At 37.6% G+C, this 27,961-nt stretch overlaps 2 protein-coding genes across 2 annotated transcripts; one reads left to right on the top strand and one right to left on the bottom strand.

Moving 5' to 3' along the window:
- Positions 1–401: 401 nt before the first annotated feature.
- On the bottom strand, positions 402–1,544 carry LOC141641595 (transcription termination factor MTERF8, chloroplastic-like). Its single transcript, XM_074450252.1, has one exon. The coding sequence runs from the start codon at positions 1,542–1,544 to the stop codon at positions 402–404; it is 1,143 nt and encodes a 380-aa protein (XP_074306353.1).
- Positions 1,545–7,894: 6,350 nt separating this feature from the next.
- Positions 7,895–27,228, top strand: LOC141643312 (kinesin-like protein KIN-14B). Its single transcript, XM_074452417.1, has 23 exons — positions 7,895–8,488; positions 11,249–11,372; positions 11,895–11,981; positions 12,177–12,347; positions 12,442–12,548; positions 13,120–13,251; positions 13,337–13,515; positions 17,141–17,299; positions 17,702–17,793; positions 17,898–18,049; positions 18,300–18,440; positions 18,542–18,688; positions 19,142–19,312; positions 20,056–20,127; positions 20,893–20,948; positions 21,321–21,537; positions 22,311–22,502; positions 22,608–22,826; positions 23,605–23,955; positions 25,125–25,223; positions 25,667–25,807; positions 25,892–26,050; positions 26,589–27,228. The coding sequence occupies exons 1-23, from the start codon at positions 8,282–8,284 to the stop codon at positions 27,036–27,038; spliced, it is 3,825 nt and encodes a 1,274-aa protein (XP_074308518.1). The 5' UTR covers positions 7,895–8,281; the 3' UTR covers positions 27,039–27,228.
- The last annotated feature ends 733 nt before the right edge of the window (positions 27,229–27,961 follow it).

The raw sequence follows: 27,961 nt of genomic DNA, 5'->3' as shown, positions 1-27,961 counted from the left end.
CCTTGAAGGTCCATTCCACAAAATTGAACAAAAAAGGTCACCAAGCAAGTTATGATACCAAATGACAAGCCTCCGAATACGGACACCAGTAAAATGTTGCAGCATTGACACTGACCTTCTTTTTCCTCCTCTAAGAGAGTTCTGGGTTGAGTCAGCAGGGCTAATTTAAGCACAACGCAATACATATTCAGCATCGACTATCATGAGTGGTCAGTCATCAGGAGAAAAAATGACCCAGCTTGTTGCTTGAGCCATGGTTGTCAGTCATCGGAAGATGTTTACAAAGTAGATATGACTTCATTTCTATGAATTATTGTAATTAGCACCATCAACACCATACATATTGGTGCATTCAATTGTAAGACAAACACGCACTGAAACAGTAATCTACTTGACAATCTTCAAACAGGGCGTGCTACTTTGACGTAACTGCTATAAAGATCAGGACATTTTTCTTTGAATGGTTGGACAAACTTCTCAAAAAATTTAGGCTCATTGATAGACAGGCAATGAACAAAATCGACATTGAGCTTCTTGTTAGTCACTTTTTGTATCCCCCTCTCCTTCAGACCTTTCCAAACTCTATATCTCGGGATTACTCTCTTCTCCAAGCTATAGGTCAGTATGGAAGGTACACTTGCTATCACAGAAGGCAGGTACCCAGCCTCTTTCATGAAAAAGTCCAAACCGTTCCTCAACTTAGATTCCGTGACCAATAAGGCATACGGATTTTTCCTAGCTAATGTCAAGACATCCTCGTCATTAAATCCATAGCTCTTATATATTCCCTTCCTCGCATCCAAATTAGCTTCACTCAAAGAACCCAAAGCACAAATTCCATGAAGGAACATCGGCGACCCACGAGGAATCCCGAGGTTTTCAACCCTAATCAAGATAGGCTCCAACCACTTTGTACCGAATGAAAAATACCTAGTTTTCCTCAATGCAAATAATTTAATTTGATCATCAGACAGCCCATAACTTTGCAACAAAGAAACTACATCAGGAAGTTCCTTTTTCACATTCGGTCCGAGAAACCAATTCGATTTCTTCAAAGCATTGATCAAAACCTCATTATCATCACCAAAAAATGATTTCAAAATCTCAAATGTAGGAATAATATGATCATTCAAACTTCTCCAACAACCATCAGGATATAAACTAATAATATCAGCTAAATCCGACTTAGAAAAACCCAAACCATGTAAAGCTTCAAACTTTGGTTTTAGGTTATTATCAACATTACAAGATAAGATTTTGGGTGCCCTTGAAACCAATTGCTTAATCTGGAATTGGGAAAATCCGCTAATTTTGAAGAAATCAATAACAGAATTAGGGTTTTCAGTAGATTTGAAGGTAGTACTAACCTTTGAAGAAGTAACAAAAGCTTCTTCTTTGGAAAAACCAAGTGAATTTACCAAATAATCCACCATAGAACTAGAGATTTTTGAAGCTTCTGCTGCTACAGTAGTGTAACTTGAAACCCTTTTGAAATTGTGAGCTGAGAAAATGGTTTTAAGTCCATTGATGCTGAGTTTCAACATTCTCTGTCAATTTTGCTTTCCTGAGCGGCTGTAGTCTGTAGCTGTCACCCAACGGAGTAAGAAATACTCCGTATGTTCTGAGCCAACGGGCTTAAACGGATTTGGTTTAGGGGGATTCGAATCGGTCTGATTTCCATTTTACATGAGCTGGATATCGACTCGTATTGTACCCATTCCCATTGTACCCCTAGCTTAGGTCTTGTGTACTCTTTCAAACCATTAGATTAATCAATTAGTCTCATTATACACATATATACCCGTTTAAAGTGAAAGACGTGTCAAATTTGCTTAACGTGGTGATATTTTTGGGCCCCACTATGCAACTTATTTGTCTTATGCTTAAACTTGGTGGATATTTGACCCGTTTATAACTATAAACGGATATCTCCCGCCTATAATAAGAATTTGTGTACATTAATTCTATATAAATAAAATGTCTAAAATTTATAGATACAAAATAACTGAATAAAAGTCTTGTCAACAGGTGAGTAAGTCATTCATCTGGTGTATTCTCTATTTACAATTGGGGCAATTTCTCGATAAATCATCATTATTCATTTATATCTTTAGGGGGCGTTTGGTTAGAGAAAATGAAAGGAAAGGAAATTAGAAAGGGTAAGAAGGAGAAGGTAAGGGATTACCTAAAACTTAACTAGTTGTTTGGTTACATCAAGAAAATAAAGTGTGGTGGATTGTGGTTTGTTTTGGTGTACGGGTGGTGGTTTAGGTGGGGTGGTGGTGGAGGTGATGATGGTGGTGGCGTGGTGGTGTGTAACGCCCCGGAAAGCAGACAGGCAGCTCAAAATAGCTCATTTTATTAACAACAGACAGCAGCGGAATTACAAGGGCGTCACCACCGTATTCCCCCTTCGGAGAATACAAGGCTTATGTAAAAAAAATATATAAAAACACTTTTTAAAGCTAAAAACTAATAACTCTATTACATATTCATCCTATTGGGTCATTGAACCTATATGAAATTCCTCACACTTGTCATTCCCCGACACATGTACCTGAAAAAGAATGAAAGAATCTGGAATCGACCAACCACAGTGAGTATGACTCAGATTCCCTCCCTACCTTATGTCATATCTTTTATTCAATAGGAAAATATCAACTTTATATTGCCCAAAACAATGCTTACCAGAAAACAATATTATCTGTCAGGGACCAACCCGATATCCCAAAACATTATATGACTATCATACCAACGGATATATATTCATATGACACTATTGTCGATACCATTCAAGAGATATAGACATTACCTTTTTCTCATGGGCCACGCCCGGAGCTAATGCTCCTTTTACTATGGGCCAACGCCCGAGCTAATGCTCCTTTTTACTATGGGCCAACGCCCGAGCTAATGCTCCTTTTTACTATGGGCCAACGCCCTGGAGCCAACGTCTATCAACGTTGCTCCCTTGTATGGAGCCAACGCTCCTCTTTGTATACACGCTTTTATTCCCCGTAATGTCATCTCAAACCAATAATCGTATCCCGAATGCAACAATTGGCCAATAGTACATTATAACGAAAATATTAATATGACAACCATATGTTCAGACAAAGACAGCATTAATATAGCATGTGAGTAAATATAATGATAAATATAACATTATACGGTTGATAATACTATACAATAAGCAGTACATTATTACTTATTTCTACGACGAAGGGTCCCGAAATCATACCTTATTGTTATATATAGAGTAAAAGAGGTACTATGTATTAACTATGCGTCCTCTGCCTTGCTCTCATTCACGTTATACATTACTCATGCATGTGTGTTATCAAAATGAAGAAGGGTGGGTCTATTTATAGTAACATGCATGTCGGTGTAGGTAGGAGTTCAAATACACTTTTGCTTTTACTATCTTATCAACTAAGAAATGTTAAATATTAAAGCTTATCCTATTTACTAGGAGATAAACACATACGGAGTACATATATTCAAGCTTATCATATTACCAAACTTAATTACTAAGTAATGTTAATAATATATATCTAATATGGCAAAAAGTTCATCTATTAAAATATCTCACATAAGAGTAATGTATGATATGTCTTAAGCTACATGATACGTCCATGCATGTAACAAGTCTGTATGTACTATTCCCGCTATTTAAGTTTCGGGATATCACATTCTATTTAATAAATATTTTTTTTTTCGGGATATTACATTCTACCCTCCTTAAAAGAAGTTTCGTCCCGAAACTTGAAAATAGAAAATGGAATCGTTAAAACCCCGATTTCTCAAAAATCAAGAAAGTTATAAGAATTAATTGAACAAAAATCTTTTAATAATCACATTTAGGAAATGAGTAAAAACGTAGGTCTTATATAATGGAAGGCACGAATTCCCGCCGCGAACAAGAATTCGAGTAATTCCAATTCAAAGACAAACTCAATTCATGCGTTAATTGGCGTTGAACCGGTTATTAGATGCCTCTAATAACAAGTCATAACATCACACCAACCGCAAAAACTCAAGAAAACAAAGTTTAAAAAGCTTATTTTTAAACTATTAGTAAAACTAATAATAGGTTTTTTTTTTAAATTTTAAAATATATACATTAAAGACTATCTTGAATTAAATAGAAATTTTCTTAATATGTGAAACAATTTGCATATTAAAATTTCAAAATGACGAAAATAACACCGAGATGAATGAGTGGAAGGGTAAAATTAGAAATTTTAAAGATAAAATGTCCCAAAACTCTCGCCTATGCGATCTTACTTATATGAATTAGTCACTTCATACGTTTAGCACACATAACACACATAAAGAGAATAAATCACACACAATCAACACAAAGTCAAAGCAATGTCGTATTTGTAAACTTATAAATAAATCACTTAAACAGATAATCTTAACCATATTGTATCTAATGCTCTCTACTAGACCTATAATATCAACCCCACAATAATATCTACCCACTCTCATTATTTGTCAATTTCTATGTTAGTCTTTTTGTTTCGAGTTTTATACTAGCCCCAAGAATCTATTCCCCGCTAGACGTATGGCCGAAGGCTCAACACGCGGTCGCAGAGTTGCTCTGATACCATTTTGTAACGCCCCGGAAAGCAGACAGGCAGCTCAAAATAGCTCATTTTATTAACAACAGACAGCAGCGGAATTACAAGGGCGTCACCACCGTATTCCCCCTTCGGAGAATACAAGGCTTATGTAAAAAAAATATATAAAAACACTTTTTAAAGCTAAAAACTAATAACTCTATTACATATTCATCCTATTGGGTCATTGAACCTATATGAAATTCCTCACACTTGTCATTCCCCGACACATGTACCTGAAAAAGAATGAAAGTAACGGAATCAGCCAACCACAGGCTGAGTATGACTCCAGTTCCCTCCCCCGGCCTTATGTCATATCTTTTATTCAATAGGAAAATATCAACTTTATATTGCCCAAAACAATGCTTACCAGAAAACAATATTATCTGTCAGGGACCAACCCGATATCCCAAAACATTATATGACTATCATACCAACGGATATATATTCATATGACACTATTGTCGGTATACCATTACTGAAGAGATATAGACATTACCTTTTTCTCATGGGCCAACGCCCTGGAGCTAATGCTCCCTTTTTACTATGGGCCAACGCCCTGGAGCTAATGCTCCCTTTTTACTATGGGCCAACGCCCTGGAGCTAATGCTCCCTTTTTACTATGGGCCAACGCCCTGGAGCCAACGTCTATCAACGTTGCTCCCTTGTATGGAGCCAACGCTCCTACTGTGTACACAGTTTTTATTCCCTGTAATGTCATCTCAAACCAATAATCGTATCCCGAATGCAACAATTGGCCAATAGTACATTATAACAGAAATATTAATATGACAACCATATGTTCAGACAAAGACAGTTAATATAGCATGTGAGTAAATATAATGATAAATATAACATTATACGGTTGATAATACTATACAATAAGCAGTACATTATTACTTATTTCTACGACGAAGGGTCCCGAAATCATACCTTATTGTTATATATAGAGTAAAAGAGGTACTATGTATTAACTATGCGTCCTCTGCCTTGCTCTCATTCACGTTATACATTACTCATGCATGTGTGTTATCAAAATGAAGAAGGGTGGGTCTATTTATAGTAACATGCATGTCGGTGTAGGTAGGAGTTCAAATACACTTTTGCTTTTACTATCTTATCAACTAAGAAATGTTAAATATTAAAGCTTATCCTATTTACTAGGAGATAAACACATACGGAGTACATATATTCAAGCTTATCATATTACCAAACTTAATTACTAAGTAATGTTAATAATATATATCTAATATGGCAAAAAGTTCATCTATTAAAATATCTCACATAAGAGTAATGTATGATATGTCTTAAGCTACATGATACGTCCATGCATGTAACAAGTCTGTATGTACTATTCCCGCTATTTAAGTTTCGGGATATCACATTCTATTTAATAAATATTTTTTTTTTCGGGATATTACATGGTGGTGGTGGCGGCAGTGGGGTGGCTGTGGTGGTGGTGATGGTGGTGGTGGCGTCATGGTGGTTATAGAGGTGGTGTTGCGGTGGTGGTTTATGTGGGGTGGTTGTGGCGGTGGTTTTTGGTGGTGGTTTAGGTTGTGTGGTTGTGGTGGTGGTGACGGTGGCGTCATGATAGTGGTGGTGGTAGTGGGGTAGCTGTGGTGGTTGTGATGGTGGTGGTGGCGTTATGGTGGCTGTGGCGGCGGTGGTTTATGTGGGGTGGATGTGGTGGTGGTTTTGGTGGTGGTGGCGGCGATGGGGTCTTGTTGGTGACGGGTGTGGTGGGAGTCGTAAGTGTGGTGGTAAGTAAATGAGGTGGTTGAAGGGTAACAAGGGTAGTGAAATCTCATACCTTGAGGGGGTGGGGGTAAGGAATTAGATGGATTGAGAGGTAATGAAGGGAATTGCATTCTCTTTGTTTGTGTCAAACAAACACCGACAAAGGGAATCAATAACTTTGTTCTCCTTTCCCTTTTTTATAGACCTCTAACCAAACGCCCCCTTATTCATAATCACCCGTTTTGAACCGGGCAACGATCGTAGTTTATCCTCTATTTCTTATTACTTTTGTCAAATTCAAAGTCTATTTGAGAATCAGTCTTCCCTACAAACTCTTATTCAACAACACAACTACACAAGTATCACTTGCCTCATATTGTTAACATACTCTATTATTTAAATGCTTAAAGCGAAAAGTACTTAATTAACCTATATAGTACTCTGTATCCATTAACTCTTAACATAGAGGTGATCATGGGTCGGGCATTTGCCAACACGCTCGATTAATGCTTTGTTCTAACATGGAATATTTCTGTCATTTTTTGAATGTACAAAGAGGTATCATTAGATTGGAGGAGGGGCAGTCGAGGTCGACCGAAAAATGTCGGCCAGAGCAAGGGTTGGTGAACGCAAGTGGTATTTGTAGTGAAGGGAGATGAGGGGAGGGGGGAAAATCAATTGAGTACGGGCATAAAAAAATAACCAAGATAAAATTGTAAAAGTTATATGTAAAAGAATAAAATTCGTATGTGAAAAAATACGACCCATTGAGTATATAGAAGTCAACAGGTTGTGAGTTGACTATTATTAGTTAGTTGTAAATAAGTTAACTAACTTGGTATCGGATTAAGAATTCTAGCTAATTTATGATTAGTAGCTAAAGGGGTGTTCACTGAAACCGGACCGGATCAGACCACAATGACCCGCGGGTCGGACAACCTCATATCCCAAACCCGGAGACCGAACCGGTTAGGTGGGTCCGGACCAGAACCCTTTACGTCTGATTTTTTTCGGGTTTGGACCGGACCGGTTCTATTTTTAAAGGTAATTTAAGGTGATTTTTTTGGGACCGGTCACAATATTTCTATAGACCAGAAAACCGAACCGGATTGTATTCGATCTAGACTGGCCGGTCTAGGTCGGTCCAATTTACCAATCCGGTTTACTTCATGTGCAGCCGTAATAGCTATATATAGTCAAATTATTATTTATTTGTACTTACAACACACTTCTAGTAATACAATTTATTCAAGATTATACAAACACCAATATTCATTCTCTTTATATTTCTTCTCCAATTTATATGTTTCGGTTTAGTTTAGTTCAGCTTCATTCAGTTTAGTTCAACAATTTTCAACCGAAAAATAGAACTTTAGAGTTAATTTATAAAAAATGAACTGAAGTGAAATAAATGAATCTGAATTGAAATGTCAGAAATGTGATGAAAATACAAGTTGGGCCTCCCTCGAACCCAAGACTGTGGCCAACCAACAACGAAACCTATATAAAACTAGTCCAACTTCCAACAAACCACAGTGGTCGGCACTGGGCAGCTAAGCCCAAAGAGTTAATCACGTGCAAATGTGCAATTGTCATTTGTCTGATAATAACGTCACAGTCATCTTATCCAACCAATCGCCTCTTTTTCTTCTCCCTCCGTTTCTGATCCCTGACAACGAAGCGTAAACTTATAATCAGCGCATATACATTCCGTGATTCTTAATCCTTCCACGTTTCTCCTATACGACACCGTTTCCTCCTTTTCCCTTTTCATTTCCCACCTCTCTTCACTTTAAATTTCAAATTAATTAAAAATTAATTAAAAAAAACAAAAAGTAATTTCGTTCCACCAGCTCAACAAACAGTGAAGAGGGAGAGAGAGTGTCTAATCGGAGCTCCGAATTCTAGGGTTAGAATTAATGGCGGACCAGAAAAGTAAGGCGTGGAGTTGGGATGTTAAAGGATTTGAACCGAAGAAAACGACGCCGTTGTCATCGTCGTCGTTGCCGCAGCCGTTAGGGAGGAGGTATTCGATTTCGTCGGCTCCGTTAGTTTCGCCTCCAACTGAGCTCTCGAAGCAGCATTCTGTGTGTTCTAAGTTACAGAAAATCAGTGAGAAGCTTAAGGTTTGCGCTTTTTTCGTTAGTTTTTAGTGTTTGATTAGTTTGTTTTGTGATATTTATACACAGCAATGTTATATAAGTGTTTCGGCTTTTTGTTTGCGAGATTATTCGAGGAATTGCGGTATCCGACTGCTACTTCGTAGTAAGGAAAGTAGAATTTGGAATAACAAACGAGTAGAAATGTTCAATGTTGTTTATAGTTCGAATGTGTTTTGATCGTAATTTGAATGAGGATATGAAGATGAGTAAAATGTGGTGAGATTTTTAGATCGCAAGTAAATGATGCCCGCATCTTTTATTGATAAATAAATATTAACTGTAATGCCACCTTAGGAGTGCTTTAACCGGCTAGATATGGTTGTAGTGGTGTTGCCCAACCTTAACAACAAGGAACTTCCATTGCCGAAGGCATGAGTAATGGAAAAACACGTATCACAAAAGTTGTCGTGAGTGATAACTGATAAGTAAATCACGTTTGATTGAGCGTTTTTTAAGTGTGTCAGGGGTAGTACTCTTAATGGCATACCTATAATCTATATATTGTTACCCTCCAATTTGAACACTCCTTATTTTTGTACTCTAATCGAGAATATGATCATTTTGGGGTACTAAGCATAGAAAGTGATTAATCATTTTTGGACAGATGAAAATAGAAGTCATCAACTTATTTTGAACAGAGAGTATTTAGTAATTCCAGCAACAGTTATGTCAGGAGGGCTCTATTTGTTTTTTAGTTGGGAATGTGACACCTTGCTCGTGCATTTGTTTAGTGAAGTTTCCTTCCCAGTGTGACACCACATATCATGCTGAAATCAGGAATTGCCCCATCTTTGTTACAACTTTGGAGAGCTGAATAGTAGAGCATGAAGATTTGTTGGGGGAACTCTCCTAATTGTTTCTCCCCTGTATAGTGCTAATATTCCTAACTGACCTTAGATAATGTGCTTGACATCTGTAATCCAATTAGACTACTCATTATGTTTCTGTTGAGCTGATTCCGGAAGTAGAATTTGTACACAACAAACGAGTAGAAATGTTCAATGTCAAGTATTGTTCTAGTTGGTTTTAATTTATACACAACAATGTAATTAGGCCCTCTTCTTTTGGACTTAAAGTCACTCCGTTTAAGTTTAATTCAAATCCTACAAGTTCAATTCAATTCGTGTAAGTTCAGTTCAGAAACTTTAAGTTAACTTATATTAGGTTATGTTAAGGGAAGCCTGTTTAACAACTTGTTAAGTTAAATCAATTTACTTCAGTATTATATTATTATCGATGATTACATTTTTCAACCCACAAATTTTGAGTCTCAAACCTACTCGGAAATCAAATAGCGAAATGTAAGGGTTGGATGATGCAACAAGGTGGTGGGATGGTGATGCAATGAGGTGAAGCGACAAGGTGGACGCCAAGTGGTGCAGTGGGTGAGTGTGCGAGATGGTTTGCGGTGATGTGAGGTGGTGCTAGGAGTGATTTGTGTGTGGTGATCGGAGGAGTTGGTGCATGATGGTGGGACGAGATGGTACAAGGTGGGGTCAGATGAGTGCAAGGTGGTTTGGGATCTAATAAAGTGGTGCGCTGTGTTGTCGAAACTCGAAAATGTGGTGGGAGATGGGCTGGAGTTAGAGGGTAATGGTAGTGGTGCCATGGTGGGCTGAAGCTAAAAGGGTTGGATGGTGGTGTAACTGTGCAAAGTTGAAGGTGATGAATGGGTGAGGACAGAGACGGTGTAGGTGGGCTGAGGATTGGGTTAAGTTTAATTGAATTGTTTAATGAATGAGTTATGGTATATTCAAATGATGATAATTAATAAGTTAAGGTCAAATCTTATAAGTTCAGTTTGGTTCAAGAGGAAGGAATGGAATGGATTGGAATGTCATACCATTATGGAATGGATTCTAAATCCCATACTTGGTTTATATTGTTTGGTTGAACCTTGGTATGGAATGAAATGTCAAACATTATGGAATGGAGTTAGAATCTTGGGGTAAGGGTTGGGTATGAGATTAGAGGGGGTTGGAATGGATTTAGAATCCGGATGGATTCTAACTCCATTCCAAAATGGCTCAACCAAACATTAGAATGGATTAAATCCATTCCATTCCATTCCAACTCCCCCAACCAAACATTAGTTCGAATCTTATAACTTTAGTTCAGTTTAAATCCTATTAAGTTCAGTTCATTTCAGAAAATTGAAGTCCGAAAGAACAGGGCTTTAGTGCCTCAACTTTTTAGATTGCCACCTTCACATTTGAACATTTCTTATATTCTTTTTTGTAATTGAGAATATGATCATTTTAGCATGCTAAGCATAGCAGATGATCAATCATTTTCAGACAAATTAAAATGGAGGGCGATCAATGTATTTTGAACATAGCTGTTTGCTCTTTTGGTTCAGAGTGTGTCACCTTTGTCGTACATGATTTTATCGAAGGTTCCTTGTTAGTGGTACGCCACATATCATACTGAAATCAGGAATTGCCTCCATCTTTAGTCCAACTTTGAGAGCTGCATCGTAGAACTTGAAGATTTGATGTGGAAAACTCTCCAAAAATTACAGATTGGTGTTACCTGAGTGACCTTAGATAATGAGCTTGACATCTGTGATCCAACTAGACTATTCATTATGTGAATGCTTTAGTGCTGATTTGATATCTTACTTTATCCTCATTCAATCCCTTCTCCATGACACACTATAAAATAACGCTATTTAGTTTGTCTATTTGTTCTTTGGTGTATCATTGAACCTGGAAATGTGTCCAGCTTGCCAGGGAAGAGCATGCAGTGCTCAGACAAGAGGCTAGTGATCTCCAAGAGTACTCTAATGCTAAGCTTGATCGCTTGACACGCTATCTAGGAGCCCTAGCTGATAAAACGCGCAAAATGGGTGAGTAATGCTTTTACTCTTCTTGTGTTCGGGAGAGGGAAAGTAAAGTTTTGTCACCAGTCATTATGTCTACTGATTTTTAGCTTCTGTATTACACTGTCTTTATGACTCATGTTAAATAATGGTACGTAGCACATGCATATGCTGATGATAACCTTTTCATCAGAAACTGATCTGTTAGTATTTCGCGTCCACGAAAGAAGTTGCTCTCTGTGAGATGTCAGAAGTACTTTGTCTATCATTAGGTAATTATAAATACCCCTCAATTACTTTTAGAAAGGAGTGCTTTGATAAGAAATAATTGAAGTCTCAGTTTGAGTGGAAGTAAACATATAGCAATGAATTGATTGGATTAGCTTATCTAGTTATCTTCCATATCCCATACCCCAAATTGGCACATTATGCTCTGCAAATCAGTAGAGTTTTTTTTTTAGGGTGAATTCATTAGCAACGCATAGTGCTTTTATGTTGGAAATCATGCTTATAGAAAATTCTGGACTTCTCCGTCATTTATTGTTTCAGATCAGGCTGCAATCGAAACAGAGGCAAGAATTTGTCCTCTTATTAGCGAGAAGAAAAGGTTGTTCAATGATTTATTGACAGCCAAAGGTACTTCTTTCTGTGTTTTCCAGTGCTGGCATTGTCTTCTTCCTTTAAAAAACTCTCTTATGTATTTACGTGCTGAATCTGACATCTACTTTTCCATGTTGTTTTTGATCTCGTTGTATATATTTCAAGCAATATATGCTCGCTATCTCTGAGTTATTCCCAGTTGATGTATTGTCTAATAGTTGCAACTTGCAGGAAATGTGAAGGTATTTTGTCGGACAAGGCCGTTATTTGAAAATGAAGGCCCATCGATTGTCGAATTTCCTGATGAATATACCATCCGTGTTAACACTGGTGATGAGACATTGACCAACCCTAAGAAGGATTTTGAGTTTGACAGGGTTTATGGACCCCATGTTGGGCAAAGTAAGCATTAAGCACATTGTTTGTTAATATGCATCTTGCAGAAGAGGCTTGTTATACTAAATCTGTAAGTCTAATTTTTTTTTTTTTCGTGCAGCTGAAGTCTTTGCTGATGTTCAACCATTTGTACAATCTGCGTTAGATGGTTACAATGTGTCTGTATTTGCTTATGGGCAAACTAATTCTGGGAAAAGTTACACTATGGTATATCTCATGTTCTTTGTATATCTCTGGATTTGAGCATGCATAGTTGAGTACGTATCAATTTGCGGCATTTTCAATTTATTAAGAGACTTTTTTATAAATATGCTAAGTTCACTTACCAAGTCACCATAGACTTTGGTTTTTCTACAATGAACATATGGGTGAGTGAAGTGTGAATTTGGTACTATTAGCACTATATACATATCAAAATACCTTATTTTGGTCGTACTGTATTTTATTAAAGTATGCTCCACATTTTTCTAATTCTGTAGCAAAAAAATAAAAATAATAATGCAGCTTTTGACTGACTCACTGACATAGAATGCCTACTTGAAGTTGCGCATCCACGAGTGTCTACTAAGTTAATTTAACAGGAATCCCTGTAACATACTCGACTTGGTGGACTTGGGAGTAGAGTAGTGCACTCGTCAAGGACTTCTATAACTGTTGTTGCACGAGACGCAAGTAATTAGTTATTATTTTCAACAGCCACGCTGCTGGTCTCTCTACTATTTTCTTTTGCCATGTCGTCAACTGGTGGCATGTGCTTACACTCTTCCAATCTCCGCAGGAAGGATCTAGCCATGATCGTGGGTTATATGCTCGTTGTTTTGAGGAGCTGTTTGATTTGTCCAACTTGGAGAGCACCAGTACTTCACGATTTAGTTTCTCTGTCACGATTTTTGAGCTTTACAACGATCAGGTTTGTGACAATTCTTTTTTCATGTGGTCAAAGCTGTCTTATTATCTTCTATCCACTAGAATGGTATTTAATCTTCCTCGTTTAGATTAAGGACTTGATTGTGGCATCCGAAAAGAGTTCTTCCAAAGTACACATGGGGTTACCAGGCTCATTTATAGAACTCACGTCTGAGAAAGTTGATAATCCATTGGAATTCTCCAGAGTGCTGAAAGCAGCTCTACAGACTCGAGGAACTGACGCATCGAAGTTGAATGTTTCTCATCTGTATGTTTCCTTCTGCTTCAAGTCTACTGCTTCTATGTTGATGACCTTTTCATAATTTTTTTAATATATATTTGTATCCAAGATAGTTCATGTTTTGTTGGAGTAGTACGTAGGTTTATTTAATCGATTTTGTTATCAGTGGCTATCTGGATTAGAAACATTAGCATTTATTTATCATTTGATGGTGGTAGACTCGTAGCAAAGTAACATGTTCTTTCTTATGTGTCGAGAAAAGGAAAAACAAAACTGTCCTGTCCTTTTATTGCGCTGATTTAGCTTAACTTTACTAGATTAAGTTCATATGCATTACTGTACATAAGAGTCACGACTCATGAGAAACTACTTGATATTTAAAAGATCGCTGATAGGTTGAGGTTTCCGGGAAAAACAAGTTATACATGATTGGCTTCTGCTTATTTTCTCATGAACCTTACAAATCCCTCAACCCTTGCAAACTTCTCCAACTTTCTGCTGTATATGCCTTTGCGGGTTAGGTTTGGACATTTATCTCTTGCCTTGTTAAAGTTTTAAGGAGATAATAATGTTAGATGAACCATCTCAACCAAAACCTTAAGGTAATGGTTGAGGCCCAACTATTATATTTATATCCTATTAAATAATACTTACATACTTGCTGAACAAACTGAATAGAATGGGTGAAGAAGTTGGAGATTGCAGATCTGAGAGGAAACATCTAAAATGTATTGATAACAAAATTTGTGTTCATATGGCTTGTTCTTCTTCTTCTTATTACTCCCTCCATTCAACTCCACATGGCCCTTTTCTTTTTTCACGTTTGCCAACGCGCGTTTTACGCGGTAAATATCATTAGCTACGTATTTGCAAAAATTATAAAAGTTAGATATTTTTAATGTACTCGTAAAGACGAATCAAACAAGATCCCACATGAATATATTTTCACTTACGTATTGAGAGAAAATCGATATTGAATGCTCACTTGTGAATAGTGTGTAAAATAGAAAAGGGCCATGTGGAGTTGAATGGAGGGAGTATTATATACTCTTATTCTGGCTGTAGATAGTTATGCCGTCTCTTTTTTTTTTTTTTTTTTTTTTGGGGACTTCACTTGCTTTGAAACTTGTTACTAATAATTACAGGTTTGGATGGCCTTGTAGAGTTGTAGTAGGATGCTTTGAGGATTTAAGGTTTTAGGGCGAGCTTTTAATGTTCCAGGTTGAATTTTAGCACATGACCTTACCCGACCCCCACCCATCTTTGGAGTTAGTTAGGTCCATCTTAGCCACGACTTGTTGGTCATGGCATCACTGATAAACACTACGGTAGCATGTATAAAGCTTCAAATACTTTTCTTTTTGGAAGAATTGAAGTTGAAGTAGACATTTACTTCCTTCCATTCACTGGAAAAGCACCATGTCTAAATGGACCAAACATTAAGAAAAGTGCTAAAATAGAAGGTGTTTACTGAAATGCCCTTCTTTCAAAAAACCCACCAACCACCCACTTTCTATTCACCCACCCACCACCCCAAGCTCTCCCCACTATCCAACCCCACACCTACTGCTGACCACCCACTATTGCCTAACAACCACGTCATGCTCACCTTCTCTCAATTCACTCTTGCACATGACCAGAACTACCACCGTCCCTTCCCCTTGAGCACCACGACAATCCAAATGAGTCTGCAACCACCACACACTTCTCCATCACCCTTTGACGCCCTCGATGTGTGCTCGAATCGTGGTGGTTTCCAAAGAGGGAGTGACGGTGAGGATTGATCAGAGATTTTGGGGCTACTGCAGCTGGTCGCCGTCAGATGTGCGGCACGTGGTAGGGGTTAAGTTCGAGGTCTTGGGGGTAAGAAGGTGGTAGGTGGTAGGTGGTAGGTGATGATAGTGGTGAGCAGTTAGATGGTGGTAGATGTGGAAGTGGTGGTGGTGAAGCCGAATGAGGTGGTGGGGTATGGTGGTTCAGTGGTCTACTGTGGTGGTCCGATGAGGAGTTATAGTGTGGGGCTTGTGCTGTGGATCTATTGTGGGGTGAAGTTGGGGGGAGCTGAGGTTAGGAAGTAAAAGGATGAGGGCCTGAGAGGCATGTTGGTCATTTACTTGGTTTCCTTTTGCCATTTAAGGAAATGGGGCATTCGAGTGAACTAGCCAAATGAAAACAATGCTTTTCCAATGAATTGGAGGGAGTAGATATACAGGTGGTCAAGGACTCAAGGTCAACTCTTTTTTTCTTTGGTAATCAGGAACATACGACCATTCGTAACCACTCCTTCCATTAACTCAATTAGCCCCATTTTTTAAAATTCCCTGCATAAAATTTGTAAATGGGGTTATTTGAGTGAAATAGGAGGAGTAATAAACAGCTACATCGAGTTTTTGGCAAAAGCCTTTGCAACATAAAAAACATAAACAAAACCAACCCAATAGCACTTTGCAAGCTCGTGCTAATGAAAGAAACATTTTGTGAGGAGCCCTTATTAATTAATGTTTGGGCGATCCATTCTGATGGCCTATGAACCCCTTATTAATGTTTCGTGCTAATGAAAGAAACATTTTGTGAGGCCACAAAGCTCCCAATCAGCTATTCCAACATGTCTAGACCTTGTTCTTTCGGAGTTAATTTCAGTCACTTCACTTCAGCTCAGCTCATGTCAGGTCCTATAAGTTACATTAAGTTAAGTGCTGCTCATTTGTCCTCTTCACTTCAGGACAATTTCAGGTCAAGTCAGGTCTTATAAGTTCAGTTCAGTTCAGCTCATTATAGTCGTGATGGTTTTAGTCGTAAATAACGGGGCCTTTGTTGACATATATGCTGTTTTATTACTTCTATCCTAGAACAGAACATGACTCTCTTGGAAACATGCTTTCAGCACTCCCTGCAATCATATTATGAAATTTGTGAGATATGAGGACTCTTGATTGAGTTGAGGAGATTGTAAGCTAGTTGGCAATCTGTGACATGTAACACTTTTTTCCATCCGTCATGACTAGCATGCTGTAGGACCGAATGGACAGCTACGATAGGAGTTCTCTAGTATAGATCGTCATCGTCTTCCAACTTCCATCTACCCAAGCTCCTTTATGGTCTCTACTAATGACGGCTAAAGCTTCAATAATAAAATTAAAGACCCACAAAGCAGCTGCTTCTACTTCAATGGTAAACTGATTAGGGGAGACCGTTTGAGAGAAAGAGAGAGAAAGTGAAATGATTCTGTTTTAATTTAAGGTTGTGCTTTATTGATGGGATTTACTAATATCAGCATCGAGTCTTTTGATATGGTCGATTGATGGACCTAATTTTGGAAAACACAGTCATTAAGTCGTTTCCATATAACCCAGACAGCAAAACATAAAGTAGTAGCCCACACTGTTGATCTGGATAGTGGTCAATACATTCGGAACTACTGTATGTCCCTTTGAAATTCTGAATGTATGTAATGGTTTTTCTGCGGTGCATTTAAAAATCTTATCTAACAGAATTGGATGGCAAATATGTAGTAGTGAGGAGTATTTTTGATTTCAAAGATACAATTACTGCAACAATTGAAATATGAAGTTTCATTTCACTAATGATTGAGGCTGTTGATATAATCATGAATTTCAAATTAACTGATGCATGTCTTGATGTCTGTTCCCAGGTTTGTGACTATACACATATATTTTGATAATGTGATCACTGGAGAGAACTTATACAGCAAACTTTCCTTGGTGGATTTAGCTGGAAGCGAAAGTTTATCAATTACGGAGTCTGGCGAGCATGTAACAGAGTTGTTACATATCATGCAATCACTTTCAGCGTAAGTTTCATCCCTGGTTACTAATCTGTAATCACTGTACTGGATGTTTCTTTAATGCTGTTGTAGAAACCCTAAGCTATACTCTTAATCTTCATACATTACAATAGTTAGTCTGGAATTTTGACTTGTGATGCATGGTTAATGTAATAATGAGGAATCTTAGGTTGCTTCATTGACCATTGCCCATCTGATAATGTGCTCTTAAAATAAGGGGATGAAGTAGTTTAAGTAGGATGGTGGTTACCTACTGAATCATGACATATCTTAAAGGTGTACGGATATATTTTTGATGATTGTTTAGTGGGGTTATGTTGGACGGAGGTAAGGAAATTTAATGTCTTCCTATGTGTTTTTTGAAATAGTTTTGGTTGCAACTGTTGCTGATTGATGCGTCTGTCACAGATTGGGCGATGTTCTGTCATCTTTGACTTCAAAGAAGGATGATGTCCCCTATGAAAATTCACTACTAACGAGACTCCTTGCTGACTCCTTAGGTGAGTGGAAGAGAGAACACGTTTCTTTTTTTATTTCTTTCACGCCTGTTCTCAAATGCTGGGATCACCTGGTCCATAATTTTTCCTGGTTCAATTTGGTGTAGGTGGGAGTGCCAAAACATTGGTGATTGTCAATACATGTCCAGATGTTTCTAACTTGTCGGAAACCTTATCATCCCTCAACTTTGCTACTAGAGCTAGGAGTGCTACATTAAGCCTTGGAAATAGAGATACAATTAAAAAGTGGAGAGACATTGTGAGTTCCATTTAAACAATAACTTTCTAGACAATTTTACTGTCTCCCTCCCCAAAGTTTTTAGTTGTTTTTTCTTTTCATTATGAAGTAGCAGTCATTTGATGAAATTGTCGCAATTTTCATTTTGGGTCATCCGGAAAGAATTATGGAGACATCTGCGGTAGTCCTTGAGGCACTGATATGGTTTTGCTTCTCTTGAGTCAAGATGATGACATTATCTTCTTAAATTTCATTCCCTTTACAATTGTAGGCAAATGATGCACGCAAAGAGCTCTGTGAAAAAGAAAAGGAAATTCATGATTTGAAGCAAGAGGTTATAGGACTAAAACAAGCTGTGAAGGATGCAAATGATCAGTGTGTCCAACTTAATGTTGCACAGTCTGATTTGAAGGTCTTACCACCTTATTCTCTTTACCTGGTCCGATAGTGAGGCTCTGAGCTCTCTCACAGTCATGCGGACAATTCTCTGAATTTAGTTGTTCTGCGATGCAGTCAGAAAATATGATGCTGGTTGATAAGCATAGGATTGAGAAAGACCAGAATTCACAATTGAGGAATCAAATTGCTCAGTTATTACAAGCTCAACAAGAACAAAAATTGCTAATACAAGAAAGAGACTCTACTATTCAAATTCTACAGGTGGGTTCGACTTTTAGTTGCCTCAATCCGGTATCACTGGTCACAGTTGTCAGCTTCCCTCCCTCGAAAAAATGGTGTAAACAGCCTTTGATAACTGCTATTGCGTATATTGGGTAGAGGTAAGTTATGGTCTCAGGTAAATGCTGTATGCATTAGTATGAAGAGGATAATTGTATTATTTTCTTTTTTCGCCAACAATTGACCAAGCATTTTGACCAGTTCAAGAGAATGATACAGTCCAGCCAGGACATATAAACTTCTTTTGTAACTGTAAGTTGATATGTATTTTCAGAAAACAACAGTCGCCTACTTTACTTGATTATATCTGTCACGACTCATGACTCACAATAGCTTCTCTATTTAAACTGTTGGTATCACTAGGAGTTGCTAGTTTTTAGAGTTCTTTATGACTTACTGTGGATTATTAACTTCTACTATATTGTCCTTGTACAGGCTAAAGTTAAAAGCTTAGAACAACAAGTAAATGAGGTTCTTCAATTGGCTGAAAGTAGATCAGGGAGTGAAATGGAGTCAAATTCGAAGGTAGAAGAAGATAATACTGACTCTTCAGCTGATACAAAGAAGCTTGAAGAGGAACTCGTTAAACGGGATGTCCTAATTCAGGTATCTTAATTTTACAGTCAGGCTCAATTGTTCTTCATTTTTTGTTGCACCTTTTCAGACACTCTTTTTTCTGCTTAAAGTTTTGTTTAAGAGTTTTCTTTTCTATGGCAATGGATGGGATATCTTTTTTTAAGAGAATATCTATCTGTGTGAATGATTACGTCTTAATTTCAGCTGTTTAAATGATCTTTAGGAGTTTGTTGGATAAGGAAGACCAGTTTTTGTGCACTGGTTACTTTAGATTAATGTAATATTTCTTATCTAAAACAAAAAAAATTATATTATCCAGCTTGACCTTGTCAGGGCATCAGTCGAGGCTTGGCGGTGGTTGATATACAATTATGTAGACTAATGCAGTCAGTAGCTTACATTTCTTGTCAGTCTTGAACTTAAGAATCAACTTTAGCTGTGTTTGATGTTCATTCTACACATTATCTGGATGTTTGTACTTTGAATACTCACTATTGTTCAAGGTATGCCCTTTTCTGTTCAGCATATCACGTCCATTGAGCCAGGCCCAAAGTTCTAACTAATAGAACATGGGAAGCTCAATGGACTTCGGTAGGAAATAATCATTCTGTTTATGACAAGTTGTTTTCATTTGAGTTTTGCACTCTTCCTCTTTCAAGTGAAATTGAGAGTTGGACTCTAAAATTTCTGTTTTCCTTGTGATCATTGGTTGTTACTTTCTTTTGTCTTTCTGCTATGCTATTTTTTTTACAATGAATTATGCTTTATTGCAGAGGTTGCATGAGGAAAACGAGAAACTATTTGACAAATTAACAGCAAAAACGAATTCAGTTGGGTCTTCCGAGGTAGATTTATTTCCTGATTCAAGTTCATTGCATTTTTGTATGGGCCATTTGTTTCCCCATGTGCTGTTGGCCTGTTCTTTATTCATACAATTCTTTGGGGTTTTGCGATAGATGTGGAGTATTTTGGATTAGGGATTGGGAAGATGAAATATTATTGGATTATGTGGATGTTTTCCCTTGTGTTTAGTGTGTTAAAAGGTGGTGTAATGGTAATATAATAGTCATCTCATGGTAATGCAATAGCTGTTTTTTACAGGAAGAATTTGTTGTAATGAATTATTGAAAAATTTCACAAATGAGGATAGGTCGTCCATCGTCATCAGACTGAAGTCCAATTGTGTTGTAAAATAGCAATAATTTTAAAGCCCCTATGGTTTGCCCTTGGTAATCCAATAGATTTGTTCGACGACTAATGGAAAGGTGAAACAGTCCCTCCTCTAGCTTTCCTCACTAATTATTACTCCGTATATTTAACGGCTGCATTACATCATGGAAATTCCTAGACCTTGTCTGTACTCTATAGTGAGGGTCAACAATGGGGGCTTTTTGGTTGGCATCTTGTACTGTTCTGTTCAATCTAAAACAGAGGTAAGGTTGATTTTCGAAATTTAAAGTAGACTTGACTGTCATCTACACTATCCTCCCAATTGGTTCCTACATGATTTTAATTTATTTAATTCTATAACTGATCCTGACATTTTAATCGCTTTAGTGATCAGTTGCTAGCTATTTAGTGTCACCGATTAACATTTGTGCTACTGGCAGGCGTCTAGTCCGCTCTCTAGAGGACTACCAAGTATCCAGACCCAGGACCTGGTCAGGTGGTGCTTCCACTCCTGCTCTCTCTTTTTTTCCTTTTTATTCTGTGACTTGCATTTTGATTCTACTGGAAAATCTTCGGTCCTGATCTTGGTTTCTGTTTGTCACTATTTAGTTATTTATTGATCACGTTATGTACTTTATTTTATTCTATTTTAAAAAGAGCAAAGGACACTACTTTTTAGCATTGAAATATGATGGAAGAAATCAAAATTCCTTACTAAACGTTATGCGCTACTTATACTGTGTTGTTGACTTAAATGCATAGTCCCTTAAATCTGTCAGCTATCTTTATACTGTGGTCATTCTCTTTGATTTTTATGATAAACATGATAAAAGTGCATATTAATCTTTAAGGTTTTATATATGTCCAGGAGCAATAAAAACAGTATAGGACGATCTGATCAACTGAATTCTGCATCAGCTGGTGATAAGAAGGAGATGGCAGTTGCTTTGGTTAAACCTGGAAATGAGAAAACAAAAAGTACCCCAGCTGGAGAATATCTAACTGCTGCCTTGAATGACTTTGATCCTGAACAATATGACAGTCTTGCTGCTATTGCAGATGGTGCAAATAAACTTCTAATGCTGGTAAATACTAGATAAATGCAACTGTGTTGTTTCTACATTCACACAAGTTAAACAATGTACTATAGGAGCCCTGGTTTGTCAATGTTTCCGATTTGTTAGAACTTGGACGATTTGGAGATTCAACGTTGCACTGACTTTAGACTTGTCGTCACCAGGAGAAAGCATGTGGTATTCTTTTTGAGGAAAAAAAGCATGTGGTTTTTGTATAAGGACTTCAAGCTTCAATGCTGATTCGATACCTTAGGCTATACTGTGTATTATTCTGAGTGGCATTGACTGTATTTGAAAGCTTGCTTGAAATATTTAAGAATGCAGTTAGACATTTTAATTTCGTTGCTGAAGGAGCTTCTTGTCCTCTAAAGCTTTAAGTTCGTTTTTTTTAACTTCTACAAAAAAAAAAAATAGAAATTTTTTGATTGCCTTAAGTGGAGAGTTAGATTTGTAGTTCTTGCCATCCTTGATCTTCATGCCTGTTTCTCGACAGTTTCGACATTAGGAGTCCGTGTTGTTGTGATTTACGATGTGACATTGCATTCAATTTTGCAATACCTTTCTGTTTTTTAATTTTTTTTTTTTTTGCGATGTGTTCTAAATCTACGTTTGTATGCGTGTAACTTAATAAAGTAGGTTCTTGAGTAGCTTAAATCTACTTGTCTTTATTTAGTTATTTATTTTTGCTTGGCTAGAAGCTATGTAAAACTTGTTGGTAGACTTTTTATTTTGTGTGCTCATACTCCAGAACTTTAATTCAGTATAATTTTGCAAAATTTCAGGTACTAGCTGCAGTTATAAAAGCCGGGGCCTCTAGAGAGCATGAGATATTAGCAGAAATTAGAGATGCTGTGTTTTCTTTTATCCGCAAAATGGAACCAAGAAGAGTGATGGATACGATGCTTGTATCGCGTGTAAGGATATTGTATATAAGATCTTTGATTGCTAGGTCTCCAGAGCTGCAATCGATTAAGGTAAGCTTCTTTATGGTGAAACATGACATGTTCAATTTAATATTGTCACTCTTATATAGCTCTTTCAGGAGCCATTTAGGATATCAAGTATACTTTCTTCTTCAGGTTGCTCCAGTTGAGAGGTTCCTCGAGAGAGCCAACAGTGGAAGGAGTAGAAGTTCCAGTCGCGGAAACAGTCCGGGAAGGTCTCCAATGCATTACGATTTCAGCCCTAGAAATTCTCTGGCTGTGGTGGAGCAAATTGAAGGGTTTAGAGTCAATTTGAAGCCAGAGAAGAAGTCAAAATTTTCTTCTGTGGTTTTGAAGCTACGAGGCATTGATGAGGTAGTTCATTTTTTATTATTTTTTTCCTTTTTAGATGTATGTAAATTTAGTCTATGTATCTGCGAATGCACCATGCTTCTCTTTTTTCTTGTCCCCAAGGGAAAACCATTGTAGCTATCATTGCTAATTTTCAAGTGTTTTCCACAATCCAGAAGCTGCTGTTGCTTTGAACTCAATTGTTTCAATGCTACACGTTTGCCTTATTTCTGCAGTATGAGTCTGTGTTTGGATTGAGGGATTTGGAGGGAAAGGAAAGGGAGACAGAATAGTGGATCCAAAATCCCTTGCTTGGATAGCAAATAAGGGTGGAGGGATTTGGAGGGATCCATTTTCCCTCCTCCAAGGCAATTCAAAATCTCTCCACAATAGGAAAGATTTAGAGGGAAATTGTATCCAAACACCCACACCCTTCCTTCCCTCCCTTTCCCTTCCCTCCACTTTTGCTATCCAAACACCCCTAAGGGTGTGTGTTTGGAGGGAGAGTAGGGGATTTAAAATCCCTTGATTGGATAGCAAATAATGGTGGGGGGAAATGGAAGGGGATGAATCCATTTTCCATCCTCCAAAGCAAATCAAAATCCCTCCACCATAAGAAAGATTTGGAGGGAAATTGTATCCAAACATCCACTTCCCTCCCCTCCTTTCCCTTTCCCTCCTATTTTGATATCCAAACAAGGCCCAAGTGTATTGTTCTAGGTAAACAAAACTGGATTTTTATCGTGTTCATAATTTGAGTGAGAGTCTTTCATGCTCTATGTTTTTTGACATATGGAAACAGGACACGTGGAGGCAGCATGTTACTGGTGGGAAACTTAGGGAAATAACCGAGGAAGCTAAAAGTTTTGCTGTTGGAAACAGTGCCCTTGCTGCACTTTTTGTTCATACACCAGCTGGAGAGCTGCAGCGTCAAATTAGGTCATGGCTTGCTGAGAACTTTGAGTATCTTTCGGTTACTGGTGATGATCAAATAGGTGGGGCCACTGGCCAGCTGGAACTCCTCTCCACTGCGATCATGGATGGTTGGATGGCTGGACTTGGTGCTGCTCTGCCTCCAACCACTGATGCCCTTGGCCAGCTTCTATCTGAGTATGCAAAGCGTGTTTACACATCTCAGCTGCAGCATTTGAAGGTATATATATTGAATCTAGGATAGTGTGATCTTTAGACTAACAATGGCAATGTACTAGCAGGGCTTTAATTTTAAATGGATTTCATCATTTGAAACAGTCAATGTTGGATAAATTACCTAAAAGAAAATAAAGCCTTACCAAGAAAATAATACACTAAAAATAATCATATCACTAAGGCAAGAATAACGTCTTGTAAATTAATCATCACTACAACAACAACACCAACAACAACAACAACATCAGAGCCTTAATCCCAAAATGATTTGGGGTCGGCTGACATGAATCATCCTTTAGAACCGTCCATGGGTGAACGCACACCTCAAAATGCGAAAAAAAATAGAAAAAAAAATGTGAAAAACAAAAGGGGAGTGAAACATAATACAAAAGTCAGGTAAACTTATAGGTTTTAAAATCGAAGTCCGGATTTCTTTTATTAAAACTTAGAATTTAAATCGAGAATAAAGATTAAAACGATTTTGAAAACCGAAGTAAAACTTAAGGGTCCGGAATACCTTAAAAGTGAACCAAGTATAAATTAATCATCACTCTTTTAGAGAAATTTCAAGTACCTCAAAAGCGGAGCACTTTGAAAGTAGGTGGTGTGGAAATTTCAGTAATATGTTTGACATTTGAGTACTGGCAATTTTTCTGTGGGCAAGGGAAGTCAGTGTTTGATTCGGTATTTTGTGCTCTCTAGCTGCTGAAACTGTATGGAAATAGGATGCCTGCTCTAATTATGTATAGCATTTAGATTATCTACAACTGCAGATACATTTTGACAGTCATAAGTCCTGCACTGTAGTCATGAGTCCATTTGGATATGACAGTTATGTTATCTTATTATAAAAAGAATGTTGTATGGAATTATGAATCCTCGTAGATGTGAATTTGATACCGAGACGTTATCTATTGCTGTAATTACTATTGAAGCAGCTGCAATTTCATCTCCATTTTATTTACTATGCACTACCAGTTGTGTTTGGTTATATTAATTCTATACTCCCATTATTATGGGGTTCACCTTATAATTATAAAATGCTTGGAACATACCATAGAGTAGATTACAGAAATGTAGCTGGATAACTGATTACTAAGCATATTCCAGTTTCCACAGACGCAAAGGATCATTACTTTTTAATTTGATGTGTGAATCTGCTCTCTTCACCAGGATATTGCAGGCACTTTGGCAATGGAAATGGCAGAGGACTCGGCGCAGGTTGCAAAGTTACGTTCTGCTCTCGAGTCTGTTGATCATAAGAGAAGGAAGGTAGGGATAATTTGTTAACACTGCTTTTTTCATGACTTAATTGACTGAATGCTGGCTTGCTGATGCCTTGTTAAATTTTATAGCATTAGTGAACAATCTATCGTTCTGGTTTGATGGATTGTAAATTTGTAATCTTTCCGATTTGTTTGAGCGGATATGAATAATTGAAGAAATCATAGATAGTGTGCTTTGCTATTAAACCCATGGGGTGCTGTTATTTTTGACTGGAGTAAGGAAAACCTGTACCTACATCCATTCCATCAGATTCCTCTATATGGTGGCTGGATTATAACGCCTCTAAGTGCTAGTTCGTCTTGTTCTTATAGTGTTCATGTCTAAATAAGAAATTTTCTGAGTGTTGTGGTTGGTTTCCATTTTCATATACATAGTTGGAAAGTAGATGAAACTAAAGGAAACTTATTAATTTTCCATACTGGATTCAGATATTGCAACAGATGAAAAATGACGCAATTCCGCTGGCATTGGAAAGTGGTGGCTCGCCAATACCTAATCCTTCTACTGCAGCTGAAGACGCGAGACTCGCGTCTCTGATTTCTCTTGATGGCATATTGAAGCAAATCAAGGTTAATTTTGTGTATCCATGTTATACCTAAATACTAACAAACTATTACTCAAGGATGACAACTCAGTGAATTAATAATTTATAGGATATAACAAGGCAAGCTTCTGGAAACTCCCTAAGTAGAAGCAAGAAAAGGGAACTGCTTACCTCTTTGGATGAACTGGGTGAACAAATGCCTTCACTGCTTGATATTGATCATCCTTGTGCACAGAGGCAAATTGCTGAGGCTCGTTCTATCGTAGAGGTAGATTGTTTTCTTTGTCTACGTACTGAAGATAAGCATGAATGTTGTTGCTACTCTTTTGGTTTTGCATTTGCTGTTGCAATGTTGTTAATAATCATGGCTATTTGCATTCATTTTCTATTTCTTTATTTCTTTTCTTGTCGTTGATGAGGACTTTCGACTTAAGGATTTTAGTTACGGTGTCATGCTTTGGGGTATGTCCGACCTCCTTACCATGGGGCCCGTCGACGACATTGGGGTAACGTTGTACTAGTCAGGTTGAGACATTGAGTATAGTTTTCAAGTTTCAACGCTTATAGTTATCGCATTTGAATTGCTTTCGGTTCTGAGTGACTTGTACCAAGGACGAACCCTGCATGGACCAAACAAAAGAAGCCTAAGAGAGAGAAGTATGTATGTAAACTTGAGCCCTTTTTGTTCAGGGGAAGGTGGGAATTGCAGTAGCCTGACAGGGAGATATTTGTTTATTTGAGTAAACTCTGACATATTCTATTTGCTCTGAATTTCTCACAACATTTTTTATCTATAAATTGCTCAGTCTGTTGCTGAAGAAGATGATAGTTTCCAATTTGCACATACTCGCAAACCATCCTCGGAGTTGGGCTACAATGACGAAACAGATGTATCACAATGGAATGTTCTGCAATTCAACACCGGCTCAACTACCCCATTTATCATCAAATGTGGGGCAAATTCCAATTCAGAACTGGTGGTCAAAGCAGATGCTAGAGTTCAGGAACCGAAAGGGGGTGAAGTTGTGAGAGTGGTTCCGAGACCTACAGTTTTAGAAAACATGTCCCTGGAAGAAATGAAACAGGTATTCTCTCAACTCCCAGAAGCCCTTAGTTTGCTCGCCTTGGCAAAAACTGCCGATGGGACCCGTGCTCGGTATTCTCGACTATATAGAACCCTGGCTATGAAAGTACCGGCTCTGAGAGATCTAGTTAGCGAGCTGGAAAGAGGCGGTGTACTTAAGGATGTCAAGTAACGAGTCGATGATTCATTTATTGTGTTTTGGTTTTGCCATTTTTCTCCCCACGTAAATTACGGGGCTCCTTTTGGCGCATGTATAATGTATGTATATGCATTTAAGGGATTCTCCCCTGAATTTGTATGTAGCGCTTTTTTGTTGTTGTATGAGTTCTCAATGGCAATGAAATCACCTATTTTATCATTTAGTACCATTTTACCATTTTACCAATAGACTTAGATTCTGAGAAGTGAGAACCATGCCATCTACTGATCTACGTCAAGTTTTTACTGAAGTAAAGGTTCCATTATTCATTGGGCGTGTCAAAATATGTTACATGTAAAACCGATAAGTGAGACAACATTACTCTTAAAATTTTGGATAAAAAAACTATGTTTGTTGCTTAATACATAACAAAATTGTTATTTTTTCGAAAGAAAATACTCTTCATTAAGAGATGAAACATTGAATCCTATACAACATTTACAAATGTGTTGAAATTGACGGAATACAATAGAAGGTTCAAAAAAAGCTTAATTAATTTGGATATTAGACGCTTTAGCATGCCTTCTCTTCTACATCACTACTTCTTCACCGTCCTTCCGAGGAATTTTTGTAATTGACAAAATTTTGAGAAGACTATAATTTACTTCAAAATCCTTTTTAAAACCCGATTTGTAAATATCGTTGACGTTTTAGTAACTATCAATGACCTTTTTAGTAAAAAAGACGAGCCTACCCTATTATCTCACTACCACAACACAAATTCTCTCTAATTCAAAAAACCTCCAAAATTAACCACCACCTCTTGTTAAATTCTTGTTAATTAGTTGAATTAGTTGAATTGGAGTGTTGTTACGAAATTGGTGTCGATTTATAATCGAATTGTGGAAGAGGAGAAGATCCACGGCTCTCACGTTGGATCTCAACTTGACCACCAT

The sequence above is a fragment of the Silene latifolia genome, chromosome 2 (genome assembly GCF_048544455.1).
Source record: "Silene latifolia isolate original U9 population chromosome 2, ASM4854445v1, whole genome shotgun sequence".
NCBI lineage: Eukaryota > Viridiplantae > Streptophyta > Magnoliopsida > Caryophyllales > Caryophyllaceae > Silene > Silene latifolia.
This window is presented reverse-complemented; position numbering and strand designations above follow the sequence as displayed.